The 16642-nt window shown below is 42.1% G+C and overlaps 2 protein-coding genes across 3 annotated transcripts; one reads left to right on the top strand and one right to left on the bottom strand.

Annotated features, from left to right (window-relative positions):
* Window positions 1–2795: 2795 nt before the first annotated feature.
* Window positions 2796–6266, bottom strand: RB195_010739 (uncharacterized protein; the record flags this gene model as incomplete). The annotated part of the gene is made up of 3 exons (XM_064191869.1): window positions 2796–2907; window positions 2974–3060; window positions 6262–6266. 3 exons carry the CDS (start codon window positions 6264–6266, stop codon window positions 2796–2798), a joined length of 204 nt encoding a protein of 67 aa, XP_064049452.1.
* A 6249-nt stretch (window positions 6267–12515) lies between these two features.
* RB195_010738 (uncharacterized protein) lies at window positions 12516–15762 on the top strand (the record flags this gene model as incomplete). Of its 2 annotated transcripts, none has more annotated exons than XM_064191867.1 (9): window positions 12516–12569; window positions 12713–12895; window positions 12991–13152; window positions 14133–14302; window positions 14355–14467; window positions 14523–14623; window positions 14697–14810; window positions 14864–14938; window positions 15625–15762. In XM_064191867.1, 9 exons carry the CDS (start codon window positions 12516–12518, stop codon window positions 15760–15762), a joined length of 1110 nt encoding a protein of 369 aa, XP_064049450.1. The 2 variants fall into 2 exon arrangements, with proteins under 2 accessions (XP_064049450.1, XP_064049451.1); XM_064191868.1 differs by lacking the exon at window positions 12516–12569 and adding an exon at window positions 12599–12658.
* Window positions 15763–16642: the final 880 nt, after the last annotated feature.

Below are 16642 nucleotides of genomic sequence, written 5' to 3'. Positions count from 1 at the left end.
CGCGTTTGTAACTTTTTTTTTCAACAAATTAGAGCCTTATTTTGACCTTATTCTATTTTTACTCCTCATTGTTATTTAGGTTCCCGTCATTAATATGTTTTTACCGTTATTGGGTTCAAGTAGTAGTATATATAGTTTGTTTGGGTTTCTTGGAATCGCTCTCCAATCGAGGGATAATTGCCGCTCTAATAATCCTTGCGCTGTTTCCAATCAAGCGTTAACGTCCACATAGAAAGTGGAAGTGAAGTCCACATAGGAAAGAAAGGCTCCACTTATCTGTAGTTTAGAAACACGCTTAAACTCACGAGATCTTTCTTTCTAAATTTACGAGAGCATTTCATACACTCGTCGTTTTTCTTTCATTCCTAATGGTTATCTCCGCTGAGCTTCTGGAGAGTCGCAGTAGTTGTTGTTGTTCCAATAAAAATAATAATAAGGTTGTTTCTCGGCCGACATCCATCCGCCACTTATAGTCCACCTTGCACTCATATTTTTCTTTGCGTTCGCATTTTAAAAAAATTGAATGTATTTATATGAGTCGGTAATACCAATAGGATTTCCCATATCCATCTTATTTTACTTTGTCACAGCCTCTTCCGCACTCTATTTGTTCAATCCTCGCCCTTTCCGTAAATTTCTCCACGTCCGTTATCGAATCTGCGTTCCTTTATTTTTTCACATTATCTCAAATACATGTCTTCCTCATTCTACTCAACTACGACACAGCTCCATGCAAACCTGGGGAAGGGTCTCTCAACTGGTGAAAATCCTATGAACGCACCCTAGGGTCGTTCCGGCATTTGTTGTCAACACTGAAGCCGGTGCCCTCACAAAAACAACGATGGAATAACGCTATTCAACCTCCCTCAAGAAGCAGCTACTGCCAGAGTGCTCACAGTCGCTCAGCTCGAACCTCGTGGTGACCTCTGATCTAGTCGCTCACTGTCAAATGTCTTTCCTCTCATCGACCTCATGCCTTCCTCTTTAAAGTGCCCGGCTTCACAAATTCTGTCGCGACTACTTTATCCTGCCTCCTCTCTCTTTTTTTGACGTTCCTGACTTTTCATGGCGACTATCGGATAAGCGCAACAACCACAATCTCTTGTGGATCTCAGTCGTTTTTTAATTTCATTGTATCAAATTTAGTAGAAACAGAATTTTGCGCAGTGTAGCTGCCGAAAGTGTGTAGTCGGCAGAGGAACTTGAGCGGAGTCCATCCAGTGGGACCAGTGGGACAATACAGATGGAAGAGAGAACACGTGTCAAGCAGAGAAAGAGAGAATACTGCGCGTCGCGCTCACCCGGTTGAATGCATCCGCCAACGACTATAAATAGGTGACTAAGTGTAAAGGCATACCATACTTCAAGTCAAAACCCTAAATAATGAATTTCTATCTTTTCTCTATAGGTAATGACGTAATATGTATAGTAGAATATATAACAATGGTAATGATAATAAAATAACATATGTAATACGTAACAGCCACGTAATAAGCACAATCGTCACTACTTTCTTCTGGATTGGTCTAGAAGCTCTAAATCAAAAAAATCAACTACTGATTCCAGTTCTTCCCCTCCATTTAGACGTAAAGGCATCACTCCACGAATCTGACGTGATGTGGATTTCCGATGGTCAAAGACTATACGGGATCGTAGATGCAGAAATGGGTGGAATCCCGCTCATTTCTTTCTAATCGCCGTAAAAAACGGCCTGGAAGATGCGGCATCTAGCGTTCAGGGGCGCTATTTTCTACGACGAGTTTGATTGGAGCGCGCCAGCCTTGTGCATCTCATCTTCCTGGCCGTTTTTTACGGCAATTAGGAAGAAATGGACGGAATCACCCTCTTCCTCACAGTCTACGACCCCGCATAGGCGTAATCCACCTTGACTCCGCACCACCTCAGATTCGTGGGGCGATGCGTTTAACTTTTTCCCTCATACCAACCAAGATGCTCCCCCTTAACTATCATACCTGGTAGTTGAGGGACAAAGAAAGAGGATGACTGCATGATGGAATGAGTGTATTGAACAAAGATAGATGGCGCTCTCCATTATGGGCTTCAAGACTGGATGAATTTTCACTAATAAGTAGACGGACTCTTCTCACTGGGCCCCTTGGCATTGTAGAGAAATTTCATTCTCGCTTAGAATTGACTTAATTTTTTTGAAGAAAGTAGCGGTCACCTTCTTGAAAACCTAGAGAGGTTCTAGTTAAGCTCAGGAGGCCAAGCGAAACCATAATCTAACTCTAACTCTCTTCCAACTCCAAATTTTCGTGTACACATATTCTCTCTACAGGATCTCTTTCTCGATGTCGTGCTACTGAGTTCACTTGTAGAAAGAGGTTGAAGCTGTCCCGGTACTGTTACGGACCTCACAGTGGTAGTCGCTATGCTATTTTTCTGTTGTTGTTTTTTTTTGTTCTTTGTTGCTTGACCAGGCCAGCGTTCATTCCACACTCCTTCACTACTGATGGTATATTGGAAACGTTTTTTCTTTTTTGTTTAGCAAAGAGGAATCAATGTTCTACATTTCAAAGAGTAATGGACGGAATCTGTAAACTGTATCATAGATCGGAGGTGCCATTCAATGAAAAAAAAATCACTTGCGAATACTGCAAGCTTTTATTGTATGGATGTATGTATGCAAGCTTTCATTGTATGGATAATAATAATGCTATACAGGACAACAACAGATTTAGTACCAAGTAACTGATTATTCCTTTTCCTGATCCTTTGATCATTCCTCCATCTTTTTCAGTATCCTTCAAAGACTTCTCTTTTTCTTATTCGTCTCACCAGTCTGCCCTAGGTTCTACTTTTGAGAAGTCACATCTAATTCGCCTACTGCCATTTAGTGAGACGTTGTTTTTCTTTCGTTCCAGCGATCTCCAGAAACTGCGGCAGCTGCATCAATATCGTTTTGAAGTAAGCGCTTCTGTTGTCACAAATGCCATTCTAATTCCACTCTACCTGAGCACACTGCGCTGCCGCGTGAGTTTAAGCGACATAAAGTACCAGCGGAATCCTCGTATGACTCTGATGACTTTTGTTACTTCTCTGAATATTTTTGAGGGAGTTTGAACAAATAAATGAACAGTAAAATAATAAAATAAAACCACCCTTTGCTCTGGTGCGGAAGTTTGTTGAAATAATAATTCGTTGGAGTTTGCAGGGAAAGAAATCAACCTCTTCTTTACTGGATCACCTTCTGTAGCTTCCGAAGTCCCAGTGCTCGAATTGGGCCAATGCATATCATACGATCTTCATCGTGCTTCCCCGCTTCAACTACCGCCATTCCCACGAACAGCGCTAACAACCCGCGGTCCGTGATTGTTTTGCGGAAGTAATGAAAACACGCCGTCAACGTTAGCCGGAGCGTTTGAAATGGCTGCATATCGATTCCGTCACAATCCGCTGCAACAGGACGACTTGATAACCGTTACAAATCTCCTTCACCGCGTCATTGTCGGACCCAGTCAAAGCCTCTGCGATGAGCGTCACCATGAACGTGAGTCAGCCGCTTCGTTCTAATAGCGCCGTGCGCATGCGTGACGCATCCGTCCGCCTCCGGACGTCGGCACCGAGCTCTTATCGAGCCATCGTTTTCGTCTTCTTTGCTCTGTCATTTCGCAAACCGCCCTTATCAGCCTCTACATTCCTCCTATATGTACATAGCATTCATTGAGAATTTTTGAACTTCTCTGGTTTTTGTACTAACTTTTTGTTCTGAAAAGAACTTGCAGCGCTCTTTCTTGGCTACTCTTCGAAGTTTTTGAAAACTTCTCTCCGTAAAAAAGAAGAAATAAATAAATAGAAAGAAAAATTGCCTGTATTTGTGTATCTTCCTGAAACTTCCACTCCTCAAGTGCATACTTTGTTTTGTTTTGCTGGCACCACGTTTGCAATTGTCATGAACGGTAAACCCAATGTGCTTCTTTCTTGGTTGTCCTTTTTTGTATCCTTCTTCGATATTTTATTGGCACTTTTTAATCTCCAGCGGTGGAAAATGATAATCTTAGGAAAACCAAAATTCAACGTCTTTGTCTCTTATCTGCGACTGCGTTGCCGGCAACTTTCTGGAGTGATCTCTGATCGAACAGCGAACAAGTCGTTAGTTGTTAGATTGAGTGACTCGAAATGACACTTTGAGGAGATGTGCATTCTTCTTCCTGCTGAGGATGCCACTTTTCAGGTTTAAAAACCAGAATATGACCTGCAGCTCGCTTTTAGGTCCCGGTTTCGATGCAGCGAATCAGTTAGTTTGCGACATCTTTGTCAGAAGGCAGGCCACGGTCGTTCGACAACAAAACCGAGTAGTGCGCAAACGCTGCGGCCAACGTATCAAGAAATTCAGTTCGTATCAAGAAAAGAAATTGAAAGAATCCCCCAGGCGGTTTTTCGATTTCGCGGTCGACATGCACGCAACACACGTCAACCCGCTCTTGTTATGGCTTCACGCGTATGGGGACACCTCTACGGCGATCAATCGCGGCCACACCAACTGATTAGAATGGTTTATCTGAGAACTAAATTCCTTACCTTTGGTCGCGCTGCTTTTTTAAGGAAAAAAAACTGGTAGGCGACAGAACTTTTCTCTATTTCTTTTCCTTACTCCTCATCTAGTAGCGTGTGTTATAAAACTAGCAACTGGAGGAATGGAAATCTTAGGGAATTATCACCTGTACAATTTAAGAATGACTAAACTTATCTTTTGAAAATATCCCCTGACTTTTCTGGATTGCATCCTGCTCGTTATAATAGGAGGATATTTGTGTTTTTCAGTTGGTTCCATTTAAATCAACTTAGGAAGCAGCTCACTCAAGAAAAGGTGCGCTGCTTATGCGGTGGGTCAAAATCCGAACATAAATAATTGTGGACAATGTCTTCTTGGAATTTACTCGAAGGAGGAGTAGTCTCACTTTTTCGTCAAAAGCTAGAGATGAAAAACGAGCCCACTGGAGAACATGAAGGGAGTATGAGAAATATAGACAGGAAAGAAAGCATCGATCCACTTTTTCGATCCTCATATTATGATTTTTGCTACGAAATTTGCTCTAGAATGACAAACACTCAGCATAACATGCGGACTTGAAAAATGCTCAATGAAAATCTACGGACGGCTGACATAGAACAACATTTCTATGTAGCATTCCTAATTCCTGTAAATTTCACAAGTTGTGACCTATGGTGAAGTATGTGTAGTCGGGTCAAAACGACAAGAAGCACGCACGCAGTTGCGTACGCGGCTTCTCTCAGGGCGCTTCGGTGGACCGTAGCGGCTACGAGGCTAGGGGCGTGCTGGAACTCTTGCTGGCACCACCCATCGCTGCAGTTTGCGACGGTCTCACCTCGGTTCCAACCGCTGCCTCCACCGCGCTGTTTCGAACGCGTGTGCAAATGCACCGCAACTACGCTCGATTCATGTCGTCTTGACCCGACTATAGTATGTGGTCTGTCATACAAACAACAGTGAATTGAAGCACAATCCAAACGAGTTCTACATGCTCTGTGAATGAACCTGCACCAAAATTATTTATTACTAAGATTACTCACTTCGTTCATTCTGTACCACGGAAGAGAGTTGGGTCAAAACGACATGAAGCACGAACTGTTGCGTAAGCGGCTGCGCTCGAAGCGGTGCGGCTGGAATCGAGGTGGGACGATGACGAACTGCAGAGGGGGTGGTGGTAGCGAGGATGCTTACACGGTCCCTCACGGTCCGTGCTTCAACGTCGTTACAGTAATACCACAAACTACCCCACTTATTCAGCAATATCAGAGCCTCATCCTTAGTTAATTTCGACGAAGACAATTAAGAGATTCTTTCTTATAATAACAAAATTGCAAAATCATTAGAATCGAGAAGTAAAGTCCCTCGAGTACAATACGAACACATCCTGTCCCCAAAAAGTGCCGCATTGTTACGTGGTTTGTAGAACAACAGCGATGGATGATGCAAAAATCCCTACACCCCCTCTTCCCTGTTGAGATCTCCCCCAGGGTGATGATAGTAATTAAGAAGTTTTTTTACCCAAGTATACTGATGATGTTGGGGTCTCTCTAGGCAAATCTAGAGTTCAGTATGTAGATTGGGGGTATGAATGCGGCCCCGCTTAATTCTGCCTAGTCGTTCTAAAAAACGGTGGGGGAACAGCGTTTGTTCCTACGAGGCACGTGAAAACGCGCCACCAATGCGCACGCGTCAGTATCCTTAGCAGCATGTTCATTTGTTTCAGTAGAAAATACTGGCGAAGAGACCTCATTGATCTTCGACCGCTCGCTCCGCCCCACCAAACATTACTTTCGCGTGACGCGTTACACCGTCATCGGCAGAGGCACATAACCACATCCACCAATCGATGAAATAGTGATCGACGGAGCGATGACCGCAATGCTTCACTTTGACCTCTGCAACAATTATGAAATAGTCTTGATAACACATAACTAAACGGAAACGAAATGAGAAAAAAAGGGGGAAAACAAGAAGATGCATCCTCGGAGGGTATTTCGGCAGCGGCGCGCGCAACTGATTATCGTTTCATAGATCTGCGGTGGCAGGTTTATCTGCTAAGGACACACGAATTTTGAGGATATTAGTGTTTTGTTTTGGCGTGAATGTAATGTAAAGAAAAGAAACAAAACCTTGCAGCAAGGGATATTCCAGACTCTTTCAAATTGCGTGCGTAGGCGTGCGCAATCAACTATAAACGCAGCAGTTCGTGTTAGAACGTGTTTGAAATGAAAAAAAACAAGAAGAAACAGCAACTGCTTTCTTCTTCTTTGCTCCTTTTTTCACATAGAATTCTTCTTGAACCTTCCTTATTTTTGTTCTCTGTTTTCTTTTTTTTTAATGAAGCTTCTTCAAGACACATTCATCAAAGGAGCCTTGCGTTCCAGTGCAACTGACTTTGTTCTGACCTGAGACGTAGGCCAGACTTGTTCGTAAGACTTTGTTGGGCTACCTTAACTTTCTTTCTTATGTTTTCTTGTTCTCCCAACGAGGTTTAAGTGGAACCTTATTCAAGGCGTGAAGTTTCGTTATGCTATGCGTGTCCCATCAAACTCCTCTTCTCTCGTTGCCAAACCTCGATATCGTTTTAGATACACCCCGAAAGAACTCCAAACAGAAAAACAGACTGGCCGGCTAGCAGAGATGATGAAGTCCGCCTTCTTACAGATTGTCACTCAAAGGCATCACCCCACGAATCTGAGGTGATACGGATTTCAGGTGGAGTATTCTTATAAGGGATAGTAGATTATGGCGAGGAAGGTGATTCCGTCCATTTCTTCCTAATTGCTTCGAAGATACAGCTTCGGGCATTCTGGCGCACTTTTTTCAACAAGGAGCTCGACTAGGGCGCGCCAGCGTTGTGTGCATCTTCCGGGCCGTTTTTTACGGCAATTAGGAAGAAATTGACGGAATCACACTCCTCGCCATAATCTCCTATCCCTTATAAGAATACTCCACCTGAAATCTGCACCACCTCAGATTCGTGGGGTGATGCCTTCAAGGCGAATAAGATCCACAGATTGTGAAGTATCCTTAACTAGTGGTGTGTGGATAGTGGCATCTGGATAGTGTTATTGAACTACGTGCACGACGGTCTTCCAGCTCACCGAATGTTATGCACGGCTTAATGTCACTAGTAATTGATTAGCACTCATTTTCGTTATTTGTGGATGTACTCCTGACGGTAATCCAGAATGCTTTTGAATCCTTCCTAGCAGACATTCCTTCCTCATGGGATGACATCGCACACTATTTCAAACTCATTTCCATTATGTTTCTCATACTTCTGCCGCCCTAATGGTATCATCTATACTCGCACTCCTTCTATCAGCCAAATCTTCTTTGATACGCAAGCTCAACATTGTTCCAGTTCCAAGGTAAGCGGTATTGCACGCTAGGCACTCTATCTGGAAGATGACTTCGGTCTGCATTCCCCACTCTTACCGAATGGACACCCAACGCAACACTCCGATGCACACTGCCTCTCGTGGAGTCTGTTGCGAACCACATGTCGCTTGATGTTGTCGTTCGGAATGTCCGCAGATATGTATCTTCTTGCAATATCTTCTTGCAGCTGTGCTCGAAAAAGACCCCTTTGTATCGCAGCAGTTAATGAGTCAGAGATGAGGGGCTCAGGGGATTCCATTTCCACTTAGTGTCGTCACTGCTTTATTCGCAGCTCGAGGTTGAGTGTCGCTCGAGGTTGAGTGTTCGATCTCGAGTAACCGTTCGAATTAGCTATGCTTATGGCTAGTTTCTGCAATTCTCTAACTCCTGTGCACACTGCTAAAGCTATTTTGACCATATTGCAAACAATTCCCTTTTTCTCGCTAATAGGATGAGTGTTTTTGTTGTTTTTGTATCAGTGTGTTGTTTATCACTTTTATTCTTTTTGTTAAAAAAATTTCTTTCCATTTTTATTTTGCTCATGGTACTTTTCTATTCTTCCTTTTCTTCCTCTTCGCAACAAACCTAACATTTATAATCAAGCCTACCTGAGCAGTTTTCCTTTCTTGAGGACTATCTAGTGTTCCAAATTCATAGGTTTATCTAGGAATCATACGAGGGGAGCTTATGCATCAGGTTGAGGAATAAGTCGTGAGTGAAGTTTTTCAGAATGTAGATAACAATAAAAATCATTTCCAAAATGTTATATAAAATCCTAAGGAGAATTTCTCACTCTATATGATATTTCCATTCCGAGGTCTTATTTTTATTCATTATTTTTTTTAGATTAGATTAGATTTTTTTAGGTTCTTGTTTTTTTTAGATCATTTATGTGGACTGTCAAGTGAACAAATTGGAGCATTTTCGACACCATTTGCTTTTTTAATCTTCAATCGAGACGATAAGGCCGCTGATGCTGAGTGGGTGCTGGATAGAGGGGAGGGAAAATGCTCGAAACTAAGTCACCGTGTGCGTTTCCGCTTCAGAATTGTAGAAATTTGATCTCGAAAACAAGGATGATCAATCCAACTGCCGGTCATTTTCTTAAATTTTTTATCCTTCGTTCGATGCTCTCCATGCGCATCAAGCAGCTTCAGCGGCTTCACAATCTTATTAAACTACTTAAACTCGAAAACGCATCTCTAAAATACTCCTTCTTGTCATTGTGATACTCGATTTTAATCGTCTGAAAAGACCAGAATCGATAGAACTAAAGAAATTGAGCAGGACCAGCCTGTAGAGTGGAAGATCCTCTGTCAAAAAATGTATGAAGTTTTGGAAATACTTTTTATTTCTACGTGCGTTTCTCATTTTGAAAGAAAAAACGCTCAGAAACTGTTCCTCAACCTGAAATATAGATGCTTACAAGCATGGTTGCTTATTATTTCTTGAAATTTCTACCACATAAACAAGTGATTTTGGTTTTTTTGTTTGAAAATCAATAACACCAGTGCAAAACTTGTCTAAATCTACGACTCTTTCAATTTCAAATTATCTACATCCAATATACATGTATGTATGTATGTGACCTATTTCAAATATACATACGTATATATACATGGCAACTGCATGTAAATACAATAAGAAACGATAAGAAAGGAAAAGTTTCGTGATCCCCTTGATATCCCTTCAGGATACGGATTCTCAGTTTCTTCTATGGATGTATTCTATGTATGAGCTGTCGAGAGCGGTTCAGCATTTTCTTTAGCTTTAGTGAAGTATTCAGTCACGACCACTGTCGTCATCTGGGAGTAGAGGGCAGAGTTCTTCTGCAGACGTACCCTTCAAGAATGAGTACCAATCGATAAAGAGAGAATAATCAGTTAATTATCCCGTCATATTGTGGAACAGGTCTCTGTAAATGCAATCGATCTAACTGATACAAATCTGTCACAGAATTGCGGTTTGAACCAGTCCACTATTGCTGTTCATCCCTATTGTCCTTCTTCTTTTTAAAAAAAAAATTGGCACTGCGTTTTCACTTGCTATGAATGTGAAGAGGGATCTCTCTCATTGATATTTATTGTGTGTTTTCGGAGAAGGTGTAAAACTGTTACCTTCTTTTTTTTTCTTCTATCTAATGCTCTTTGCACGATTTTTCTGCGTTATCCTATCGTTTTGTAAAGAACGCAACTGTTGACCCGTAACCAGTCGTCACATTATTTCAAACGAAATGGAACGCATATTGTTTTATTAATTTTTGGCATTGTTGATAATTCTGCACAGAAATATTAAAATTAGAACCGCCGCCTGAATTTACCAATGCCCATAGTCCTTCCTTCTGTCACATCAGCAACCGCAAAAGAAGATAGTACCCTGCAACCCATTAAAGACATCTTGAAATTTCCTATTCAGTGCTCTCTTGCGAAATTGCTCAAAACAGATGAAAGAAGGTTTATTAGCGTGCAACGACCACACAAACTAGGTCTATTGCGGACACTTCGTTTTAGCATGAACCTCCTTCTTGTCGAAGTTCTTCTGGCATTCCGTGTATTATTTCCCCTCGTTTTGAACAGAACATCTTGTAGTTTGCTACATGTCCTCCAAGCTAGTCTATCGAATGGTGGAAAATTATCCCATCGTCCTTCCTTCTCTTACGGGCCGCCCACATTCGTACTTAAATTAAAGACAGCACATCAAAGACGAAAGTGACGGTGCAGAGACCATCCGGTGTAGTTCACGACTATGAGCGTGATCACGCTAAATTCTTGCGTTAGTCCAGAAAAAAGACGTGAGAAACAGCCTCGGTTGTAGCGGTCTTTCCTACGATGCAACTTGTTACGCGATAGAATGCAGGCAATTCCGCAGTAATCCATCGTCCGAAACCCGGCCAATATTACTCAAATAAGCAGCAGAAGCTTCCCAGCCTGCGTAATCGTAATCGCAGGCGCATTGCGCGCTGCTAGCCGTCATAATGTCGCATCGTTGGGGACACCGATGGAAACAAGGCTGATTAACCCATTTTTTCCAGGATTGCTAGAGAGAATTGTTGATAGGGTTTTGATATAGGGTTCTTTCCATGGATGGATAGAGTTTTTCTCATGAAAGACTCTATAAGAAGCTAAACATCTTTCACAGGTTCGAAAACAAATATCAGAGTCATCACAAGGGTTCAATCTGCCCAACGACTGTTTAGACCGTTTCCCTTGTTGTCCAAGCTAGCAGTTTCTCTACAATATCCTTACAGAAAGTTTCCATATTTCTTTCTACTGTTGGGGTTTTTTTCCAATTTGTGAGACATCTTGAATTCGCAAATAAACACGCAAAAAAATGGATAAACTCTTTATCTTTAGGGACAGCTCTAGTGAACGTACACATTCGTCGTAGGTCGTTACGATGGCATATTTCTCCAATAAAATCCTTTTATTTGTTTGCTTTGATTCGAATAATCTGATGCATTGTCTGAAATTGAGAGAAAATTAGCATTCTCGACTCAGCTCCAAAACTAAGACGCGGCTAAAATTCAAAGAAAAGAATAAAGAAAAGGAAATAAAATAAATATAATACAAGAACACATCGATAAATATGCATAATATAATAATAAGTATAAAACATAAATAAAAAATGAGTAGAATTAACAACTAAATAAAGCGCTATCTTGCAATAAAATGGGTTCAAACAATTTGGAAGCCTAAAAAACGTAGGTCCTCGGAGTGTTGATTAGTCAACACTTGAAATATGTACGAATAAAAAGGTGCCGCCGGTAAAGGTGTTCCATCACTTTTGGATTCGTTTTGGGTTCACCACAACCAAGCTTTGTTCCCCAGGCATCTCTTAATATCTGGCACTTATCTTGCAAACCAGTCTAACACATACATTTTATTTATTTTATTTTATTTCATTTTATTTTATTTCCTATTTTATTTCTCCCAACTGTTTGTACCTCTAAAGCAATCTTTTTTCTTTGTTTTCTCACCACTCACCATTTCCTTTGAAACATGAGAGGAGAGTGCCGGACAAAGGAAAAAACGAAATCTACTGTGGTCTATCTACGGTATAAAGCACTGACTCTGAAGTCTCTGGCCCCAAAGGACTTTGCGATCGTTATCTCGTAATGAAAGTCAGGTGCTTGTCTAGTTTTGGATGTCCACTAGAAACTCGGATAGGTGATATGTTCTTTTGGATCCTGGGTAGGAAGTCCGCTACAAATCCAGAGTTACACATGATTTTCTAACGAAAAGCATTACTCTACTTCAGTCTTATATTGCCTCGTACTCCTTAATCTCAACCGTGTTTTTTTCCTTTAATTTAATCTCCATTGCTATCGAACACAGTCTGCACATATCTGCCATATTAGCCAAATTCGAAAGCAGCTTTCCATTCCTTCGATGCTAGTTCCTCCAATTGAATTCAGTATCAGATTGAATCTAATAATAGACACGGTCTCATCCTCTCAGCGATGGAATTTTTTGTTAAAGCGAATGCTCGTATCCAGAGACTCTCTAGCCTCCACAGCATTTCCACACTCTTTCCTATCCTTTTTTCGCAAATCGATGAGAAACCATCATTGGCCAGGCAGAAATTTCCCCTCTAGCTCCATTCTCATTTCCAGAGAATGTTCAGGGACAGTAGTCGCTATCGCTCTCGTTATCGAGCTCAGTTTCATCAGGTGAGCTCATTCGTCCCACTTACTTTCGCATGTGCGGTTGTCCTTATGATCGAGTGTCCACTGACGCATGCCTACTAGAAATCACACCAGTTACAATGCAGTACTACTCACTGTGCGGTCTGAAACCACTATCACTTTTTCAGCTGAGCTCTCCATCAGATCCTCAACCATTTGAGGAGGTCTCGATCCCCCTGGATGTTCTCCGATCTCGTCTTCGTAAGCATCGCGCGTCTATCAAGCTGCGAGACGATCAAATAGAAGCGTTACTAAGGCAAGCCGACAAGAACGGTGACAGGCGCATCACCGTGGAGGAATTCGAGGAATTTGTGAGCTCCGTCCTTTAATTAAATTTCTCCCTTTCTTTTGGAGGCGCAAAGTGCATAAAAATCCTTTCATGGAGCGCCACGCAGCCACTTTTCAGATGGCATCGAAGGAAGCGCAATCGTCACAAGTGAAAAGAGCTCTGTATCTGATCGCCGACCAAGTGATAACACCATCGCAAAGAGTTGAAGTTCATTCGTACATCGATGAGTACTCGTGCTGCCCTCCACCACTTTTTATTGTGCTTGCATCTATTATTGAGGTGAGATCGTCAGCATTCTCTTTTCTCCGTTATCCTCTTCCATATGTTTTTAAAATAATGCAACCACATGGGATTATGGAGCTAAACATCCCAATACGAACGAAATCAGATTGTCAACCGTCATTGGGATCCGCAATCTTTTTTAGGGACAGAGAGTTCTAGAGTTTCCGTGCAACCTAACCATCGTAGGGAAGTATGGATACCATGGAAAATTGTTTCTGCCATTCAACTAATTATGGATAACATACTGGACAACACATTAGGGAGTATAGTGAATACGTTAAATCATACAGGACCTTGAGAATTTACCTTGCTAATATATTCAGAAATTTTCAATTTCACAAATTCGTTCGGCTCTGCTCAGGCAGGCTAACGTAACGTACCCGCAGCAGTTGCGCTGCGCTCCTTGGTTTTTCCTAGTCCCTGCCTTTACCGCTGAAGCTTCACGTCAATCAGATTTTCGACGCCCCGTTTATTTGTGCGACACTACTCGAATACTCTCGAATTCTCCTTGAAATTAGTGACTCTATTCACATGCATGTTTTAAAATCGTACGATTTTTAGAATGTAGCAAAACGTAAAATGGTTCAGGTGCGTTGGGTCTCGTCCCTAAAGATCCTTTTTACGTTCGAAGAGGCCCTCTTGAGAAAAACTCATCCTGGAAATTCGAACCTTCCCTTCTGTAAGAAGAGGGATTATTCGAGGAATTTTTCAATGCTATCAAACCTAAGTAGATTAGTTTGCTTACAAGTAAGACACCCAGCTGCAAGATTCGGGGAATCCACTGCAATTATTGCGCTCTTATGGACAAACAGCTTGTAGATATTTTATATCCGATAGATATATCCGACATCCGATATTCCTATGCAAGTTGGACATAATTTTCTTTTGATTTTCTCCATTTTTCGTAAAAGAAAAAGAAAGCGCACTAAGCAGTTTGAGAGGTTTTTTCGAGAGAAAATCATGCATGAAAACTTTAGACGTTTGTATTTTTCTACTACTACTGGACAGAACCGCTGAGGCCCGATGAGGATATTCTAACGTACTGTGCCGGTTGCATTGTGAATCATCATATCGGCCCGCTAATGTTTGCCCCTAAACTAAGGGCACAACTGTGGCGGTTCGTCAGTTACGCACTGCTCCATGTTGGGTAGGTCGCCTTGCTATTCGTTTTTCCTCAAATCTTAGCTTCTTGTGTCCAGCCTGATTCATTTACTTGGCAATTTGGTGGTACAAATTCTCATCGGAGTTCCTCTTGAGGTGGTTCACAAACCATGGCGAATCGGTCCACTTTACATGATGGCAGTTCTTTCCGGTACGACCATTCCGTCCCTTTGAAAAGCTTTTGTGAAAACTCCAGCACTTTATAGGATCTCTCCTACAATACACCCTTGATCCAGATGTTTACGTTGTGGGTGCATCCGCAGGAGTTTACGCGCTCCTTACCGCTCACCTTGCAAATGTCGTCATCGTAGGTCTAGAACCAAGCTTATAGATTTTGCGCCCATCTCTTCAGACGTGAGCAAAATATTCCTTCTATTCAGAACTGGGCTGAAATGCCGTTCCGCTGGGTTCGTCTAGCGTTGATAGCGGTATTTCTCACATTCGACATAGCAACCGCATTAATTCGCCGCTTTTGCTCGGATGAATGCGATACAGTACGTTCTGTTGAAACAGCTTCCCGAGAGGGTAATTTACTGCAATGTTTAAGGTGTCGCATTCAGCTCACATTGCCGGTGGAATCACTGGATTTTGCTTCGGTGTCGTAATCCTCTATAATGTCGTGGTACGTTCTTTTTACACCGAGCACCTTACTGGGAGCAGATATCCTCCATTCTGATTAAAGGGCAGCATACAACGAAAATGATGGTATTATGATCTCTCTATGAAAATGTTAGTGGCGCAGATTACGAGCATGAGCGTGTTCACGTCGCATTACTCCTTTATCGTCCTAAAAACGGAGTGGAAATCCATCACCCTGCGCGAATTTTCTTGCTAGGCACCTTGTAATGCCAACTTCGTCTACTCTCCGGTTTTTTCAGTGAGCAATTCATTAGTTTTTACTTGAATAGACCGATGGGGAAAACTCATCGATGATCGTTTGACGCGGCGTATGTACAAGAGTGAGCGGTGTAAGGTCCACCGTACGGAAGTTCGTACTGGAAGGTCAATTCCCTCGCTGTTTTTTTCAGGACAACTAGGGGCAACCCGGTATGGACACACTCATAGTCATAGTCTACACCACTAACCCGATCTTCTGGAGAGATCCCAACATCGTCAGTTATGCTGTCTCTGGTTCAGAGTTGTAACACCTGTCAGCTAGTTTAGCATACTAAATTAATTATTTTTAATCAAAATAACAGCATAAAATAAGCCAACTCCTTTTTCCTCACTTTAACTTCGTGTGTGGAGAAATTGGAGAACTCTTAGACTGGATCCTTTCCAGGAAAACTAATTGTTTTGAATATTCAGGAACGACCGTGGGAGAAAACCATCAAGTACATTTGTATCGCCTTATACGTGGCGTTTCTCGGATTCACCGTCGCGCTAACAATCTTCCAAGATCCGGATTCTCCTCCGCTTTGGGACTCAAGCAAATGCACTGATTAGAACCCTACTCGTCTCGCTGACTCTCATTTTCTTGGTTGTGCCCCCTACTCGAACTCGAAGATTTCATTCCAAAAACTGCCTCGCTCCTAAGTTACTAATCAGCTAACCTGTGATCTTTGTTTCCATATTGCTCTGTGATTTTCACTGCGACCCTTCGTGATCTCTGAGCCTGCTAGCCTTTCTACGTTGCAAGCTGTTAACGAAGTATTTGCTGGGCCATCTCTTGATATGTTACACTTTTAAATTTTTAAATAAAAGTGGAACTTTCAACCGTAACTTTCGACCGTAACTATTTAACTATTTAAATATGGTTGACTCTGAATGTTTACTTCAACGGGGTAAGCAGTGTGCCTTGAGACACGGAGATGAAAAGAAGTGTGACGTGGAGCAGAGTAAGAATGTGCGATGCGGCAGACGCGTCACGGCCACTCGGGTGAACAGATTCGGCACCGACCATGCCTCAAAACGCATCACAAATCTCGTAACCACAACGCGAAGACACAAAGCGTCTAAGAGATTCATAACTGGCCTGATGTTGCCCTAGTATTAGATCGTTCGGAACGTTTTGCACCAAATTTCACCTCTTTTTTCAAACTGTTATAACTTTATTGTTTATAGACATCAACCAATACATTAGTGACCATAATGACCCATTACGTATGTTCAACGCTCCAACAGACTCTCAACGCCAGATGTCCAGAACTCTACCCGCTTCGAAACGAGAAGCGCAAAATGTCATTTTCAGCTCTTTCTAATCATCGAATTTTCTCCCGTAAATGCAGCTTCAGTACCCGAAACAAGTAGTAGTCAGACGGAACCAAGTCAAGAGAATAAGCAGGATGCAGTAGAACTTCCCAACCAACCTCGGGGATTTTCTGGT

Source organism: Necator americanus, chromosome III (assembly GCF_031761385.1).
Source record: "Necator americanus strain Aroian chromosome III, whole genome shotgun sequence".
NCBI lineage: Eukaryota > Metazoa > Nematoda > Chromadorea > Rhabditida > Ancylostomatidae > Necator > Necator americanus.
Note: the sequence above shows the minus strand (reverse complement) of the source record. Positions and strands in the feature narration are given on the sequence as shown.